Raw genomic sequence first — 6,159 nt, forward strand, 5'->3', positions numbered from 1 at the left:
CCATTGAAGTTTGGAGTGGCTATCAGGTCTGACCTGATCAGTTAAGCAGTCTACGTAGGATATGACATAAAAAAAAAAAACATAGAGGAAAGTATAAAATATTTTCTGTTGTCACAGCACACCAAGGACCTGCTGGGATTTTTTAAAATTATTATTATTTTTTCTTTCTTTTCTAGTAAAAAGAAAGAAGTCTCTAACAAAGAGCTGTCTAAGGACACCAAGGACAAAGCTGCAGACCTGCTTGAGGCTGGGGTGGGCAACAGAACCGCAGGCAAACAGCTTGCTGAGAAGACAACAGTTGTTAGGGAAATTGTTAGAAAATGGAGGAAACTCAGGAGGACCATCAGCCTCCGTCAGACTGGGGCTCCATGCATGATCTGGCCTGGTGGCGTGTCGATGATCATGAGCTAGGTCAGGAATCAGTTCAGTTACCGTTACCTGAACCGATTTGGGACCACAGGCTCAAAGGTTACCATAGCAACACATTACTGTGTCACATCATGAATTCATTTTCCTGCAAGGTCCCCTCTCATGCCAACACATGTCCTGTGACCATATGGATGATCTGAGGAGGTATGGGAAAAGGTCATGAGGTCAGATGAGACTAAAGCAGAACTTTATGGTATAAACTTCCCTCCATGTTTGAAAGGAAAACAAAGGATGAAAACAATCCCATGAAATAAAGCTACAGAAAATGTCTGACCTCTCCCATCTTAAGCAAGATACCAAATATTATGTTGCATTCTTCTAATGCACTGTTCATGTAATAAAATACAAAGTTATTGTTGAAATGTATGCAATTTTTGGTTTTTGGGGGGTTTTTTTAGATTCAAAATTTTACAGATGAGATTTACCTACTATGGAAATTAAAGACATCTTTATTTGTTCTAAGTGGGTATCAAATGGTGTATCAAATACTTATTTTCCCCACTCTATCATCAGTACTGCAAGTTTTAAATTTGCTGTCATATGAAGATCTTATACTCTGCTATGTGGATCAGTCAGCGTGAGGCTTTGCTCCAGAACAACAAACACAAAAGCATTAAGCAAAAATCCTGTAACTACCCTGTCCTTGATGGAAGCTACATTACATGCTACATCTTGCCCTGGATTATGGGGATGTTAGCATGCCTATTTTTAACTGCCATTCTTAAAATGCAAGCTTTTTGCTACATTGCATTGCTGAAGAATTCATGTGTTTTCAACTGAAAGATAGAAGGGATATCACTGGGATCTAAAAACCTTCAGCCAACTTTTGTTTTGAAGGAATGCTTGTTTTGACTTTTCTTTTGAACATGAACCATGAGAGTTGTTGCCAATGTTTTATTTTCTCTTGCAACATCTCTTATCAAAACCAGTTTGGTGTGTTGCATTTCACTGTAAGTGCAAATATAACAATGTGTGAAGTATTTTTTTGAAAGATGCAATTCCGTGGAAAGGATCTAAGATTCGCACAAAGGGCTGTACCACTGGATGAGCTGCATGCATGTCACATGACTGGCAGTCAAAACGAAATAGTTGTAAGGTTTATCCAAAAATAAAAATATTCTTCCATTTGGTTTCTTCAACGGACTTAATTTAGTCTAAAACAATACTATTTATATAGAAAACAATCCTTGAACTACTGAAAAAAGACATAGGTTATGTATTATTTTACCAATAATGACAACCTGAAGTCAAAGTAGAGGTTACTTAAATTGTGGTCGCAACGAATACAGACACCTGAGTCAGAGATATGGAAGAAATACTGCAGACAGTGATTAATGAAGAAGCAAAGGAATGAAACAACACAGATGATTTCAAGAAAGGTCATGTCTGAACAGAAACTAAAACACAGCAACCAGAAAACTGTACATCCCCAAAGTAGAACATAATCCAACATAATTATTCATAAATTATGGAGGACCAACACATAATTAAAACTAAGAGCAGAAATGCATATATATATATATATATATATATATATGTGTGTGTGGGGGGGGGGGTGTAGGGGTGGGCGTGTGTGCACAGATGACATTCAGAGTTGTCTTTGCGAATTAAAAAAAGGTTTAATTTACCTTAATACAAAAACTCAGCTTGTCACACTCGGTGCCTAACGCTCCTCAGCAGAACGAAAACAATCCACTGCCTCGCAAACGGCATGTTTGAGGAACACACGTAAAACAGTCACATTCAATGACATATAAGAAATATCAGTACCAAGGATAAAGGCACAAGACAGACACAAAACCAAGTTCTGAAGGAATAAACAAGCTACAATGAAGAATGAATGAATTTATTGTACTAAACAAAACAAATTGGGTGGGGTACCTGTGAACTATAATACACATGAACAGTAAAATAAATAAATAAACTAATACATTTATTTATTAGTTTAAATAAATTATATAAATAAAATTTGTAAATAAAGTTTATTTATATATATATACTAAGATGACTTTCATCAATTTGGCTTTGGTCCTTACAGTTCTTGTACTGCATCACTAATATCTTATTAGCATCACTCTCATTACCCACATAAGCAGCAGCCCAAACTAGCAAAAGTAGTACAGTACAGTGGAAGAATGTTTGAACTAATGTTTGGCTACTTATCTAACTAAGCTAGCTAACATTACTGCCTATATTTTATTGTGCATGTGTATTATGTGTGCGTACGTGTCTGACAACCAGGATGAGAAACGTTTGATTACCTCCCAGGGAACCAGATATGTAAATGTAGAGGAAGAGCAGCGTGCTGCTCTCCTCCCACCTGCAGCCTGTGTGCATAAATAGCAGCTTCCACACAGAGAGATGAGCTTCATCCTCACTGGATAACAATCAGACCTCTGGCATCCTGAAGCAGGTGAGTTCTGGAGAAGAGTCCACTTAGAGGGGATATACATATGTGTTTTGTAAGACTCTAGGAAGTTTCTCATATAAATTAGCTTAATAAATTTCTAAGCTTAATTTAATTGTTGTTAATTTTTTTTAAACTTGGTTTCATTCCTTTTCAGACTTTTTTGGCAGAAAAACAATGGCAGGTAAGTGCAATCTTTTTCCAAGAATTTTCCAAGACATACTTTATTGTCCTCTAAGAGAAATTCTTGACAGCAGAAGTCTGTATTGTGTCTGTATCTTTCAGTGACTGAAAGATACAGACACAGTAAGGTAAACATGTAAAGGTGTAGTACAGATCATAGGAATGCAGTTTGGTCTGATTTCAATGGTTTAAAGCTACTACCCTGAAAAACAAGAAAAAGAAACAGATATTTAAATTAATGCATAAGATAAAAACCTAAAATGCAATAAAGGCTTTTTCTGCCATTCTCCAAATGACAGTGGGTTTATCAAGAGAGATGGCGGTTGGAAGAAAAGATTGTTTAAATTGTCACTTTTGCAGTGAAAGGCTCTGTAGCATTTTCCTAATAATTTATAGGCACCAAACAGAATACAGGACGGGTCCATCAAGGTGTTTTTGGCCTGTTTAATTACCGTAGACAGACAGCAAAGGAAGAGGTTGAGATTTCGACCTGATAATTTTCATCAATGTTTTCATTGTTAGCAAGTCTTCACTGTAAAAAAATAAAAGAAAATCTCTAATTTACAGTAAGATACCAGCAGCTGTGGTTGCCAGAATTTTATATGGATTTTAGTGTATAAATATGGTAAATTGCTGGCATCCACAGCTGCTGTTTTTTTTTTTTGTTTGTTTGTTTTGTTTGAGACTTTTTCTTTTACAGTGTAGATTTGGGCTGCATGGAAAATGAAGTCTTTGGGGTCATTTAGAGCAGAAATCATCAACATGATCTCCCCAACCCAAAGTATTGCACATAATGATGCCAAGATGTTATGTGCAATGCAATGGTTTTATCATTGAAACTTGTTTTCTCTGGGTTCTCTCTGGCTCATAAGTTTTTCTTTTTTTTTTTCAGATGAAACCTTTAAGAAACAGTTCCTGGACGCACATAATAACTACAGGGCTGCGCACGGTGCTCAGAACCTGACCTACAATGGTGATCTGAACTCTGCAGCGCAGAAATGGGCTGAGCATCTTCTGCAATCTAACACCATGAAACACAGTAACATTGAGGATGGCGAAAACATCTACTACTCATACAATTCAGAGAAAGTTACACCACAAGGTGCCTTCTCCTTTTTTATTACATCTTTATTCACTGCCTTTTAAATAATGCATTTCAAAGTAATGCATTATGATCACAGTTATAAAAAAAAAACAATGTAGAAAACAAAAAGGTTACTGTTATCTGCTTAATGCATGGTCACTAGAAGAAGAAGTTACTTTTTCCATAGACCATGTAACAGCCTTTGGCGTTCCAATCTGTTTTCTGCATTCTCACCTGTTTATTCTCTAATGTTTCAGGAAAGTCAGCTGTAGATTCTTGGTACGGTGAAATCAAGGATTATGACTTCACCCGGCCTGGAGTCCAACCAAAAACTGGTAAAGCACAACAAACCCAACAACTTCTAAATGAAACACAGATCTGTTAAAAACATATGCATGTGAAAAATTTACACAATGACACCTTCATCATCCCAAATCGACCTTTCTCCTCCAGATCAGATTGAAACTGTCATTGTTGTTCGCAACTATTATTATTTGCCCCCATTGTCTCAGAGCTAAACATAAAGTGGAACAATTTATTTAGTTTAGCATTTCTGATTTTCCCTTTGAAAAATTGCTTAGTGAAAATGAAATCATACTGCAGAGGAGGTATGTTCATACTGGCAATCCTGAAAAGATGCTGCAGATGGTTGTTGTCATTGATGGTCATTAGAGCTTGAAGAGGCAGCAGACGACCATCTTCTTCAACATGGTGGAATGCTCGACAGAGAGTTTAACACCGCAGTCTGATTGGACTTCTGTCTGTCTTCCTGCAGGACATTTTACCCAGGTGGTGTGGAAAGACACCAAGGAGCTTGGTGTTGGCGTGGCCACCGATGGTCACACTGTCTTTGTGGTTGGGCAATACCGCCCAGGTGGGAACATAACAAACGCAGGTTATTTTGAAAAAAACGTTCAACAAAAACACTAAAGGTAACCATTATAACACATTTCAATTCCTTCAAGCAAAACCTCTTTACTCTCTAAACAGAACAGAACTACTGTCCTATAGACTGAGCTTTCAAGCTCTATTACTTTGTCTCACATACTATCCACACAATCACACTATGCAGACATATACAGAAATAAATAATAAAATTTAGCAACACAATGTGGTCACACTTGCCACAAGTAGCAAGCAGTCCCATTAGTAAGAATAGACATTTGTATAGATAACAAGAAGAAGGAAATTATTCCACCATGCAGGCTCACAGACACACAAAGGACAATCAGCACATATCAAACATCCACAGCAACATGATTCTGCTCAGGAGCTAAAAAGGATGGGCAGCAACCTTAGCTTGGCAGCTGTATTGCAACTCACTTCCATCTTCAGAAAGATTTTTCCCAACCAACTGGAGACTGTCCGGTCCAGACATTTCTGCCAGCTAGAGAAGCTTTTATCAGCTCTGTATTTTAATAGTCTGGGGCTTCATGCAAACCTCAAGACATTCTTATCTATCTGCATATTTAATATGTTTACTTGTTTCCTGATTCACTCTTTAACAGTATTTCCTGTCTGGTTGCAGGTTAAAAGCTGTGCAGGTGGCTGCCAGCAGAGGGCAGAATGCTGCAGGTTACACCTCCAGTGAGAGAAACTCAGCTCAGGGAAAAAGAAACTGTATACTTCTGGTGATGGGAAGGGGAGAGTCTTTTTTTTCTTTCTTTCTTTTTAATTATGACATACAGAATAGTGTAATTAGTGATCTGAGCAAAATGAACAAAGCTTCAAATAAATGTTTTCCTGGAAATGTCCAGTGCAATTTCAGTTGTAAAGCATGACCATGCATGCTACCATGCATATAAGCAGGTATATTGTGTATATTCTTCTGAAACAAATAAGGTTGTTGAGTTTTGTATGTAGAAGAGCAAACACATGGAGCCTGTGGAGCCATTTTTTTCTGAATTCTATCAAAGAGGCTGTCATCTCGTTCTAATCTGTTGATGACAATGACAAATAAATCTTATCTTATCTTATACCGATTTGATTATTTTGGAAACCTACAGACCTTCAGTGAGCAGAACCAGATCCATAAATGCAATGTAGTTTTAGATTT

The 6,159-nt window shown here is 37.3% G+C and overlaps 1 protein-coding gene across 1 annotated transcript; it reads left to right on the forward strand.

Moving 5' to 3' along the window:
- Nucleotides 1-2,745: 2,745 nt before the first annotated feature.
- LOC114154058 (Golgi-associated plant pathogenesis-related protein 1-like) lies at nt 2,746-5,855 on the forward strand. The gene is made up of 6 exons (XM_028032820.1): nt 2,746-2,842; nt 2,994-3,020; nt 3,912-4,121; nt 4,361-4,438; nt 4,879-5,035; nt 5,632-5,855. Exons 2-5 carry the CDS (start codon nt 3,014-3,016, stop codon nt 5,031-5,033), a joined length of 450 nt encoding a protein of 149 aa, XP_027888621.1. The 5' UTR covers nt 2,746-2,842; nt 2,994-3,013; the 3' UTR covers nt 5,034-5,035; nt 5,632-5,855.
- The last annotated feature ends 304 nt before the right edge of the window (nt 5,856-6,159 follow it).

This window comes from Xiphophorus couchianus, chromosome 12 (assembly GCF_001444195.1).
Source record: "Xiphophorus couchianus chromosome 12, X_couchianus-1.0, whole genome shotgun sequence".
Classification (NCBI taxonomy): Eukaryota; Metazoa; Chordata; class Actinopteri; order Cyprinodontiformes; family Poeciliidae; genus Xiphophorus; species Xiphophorus couchianus.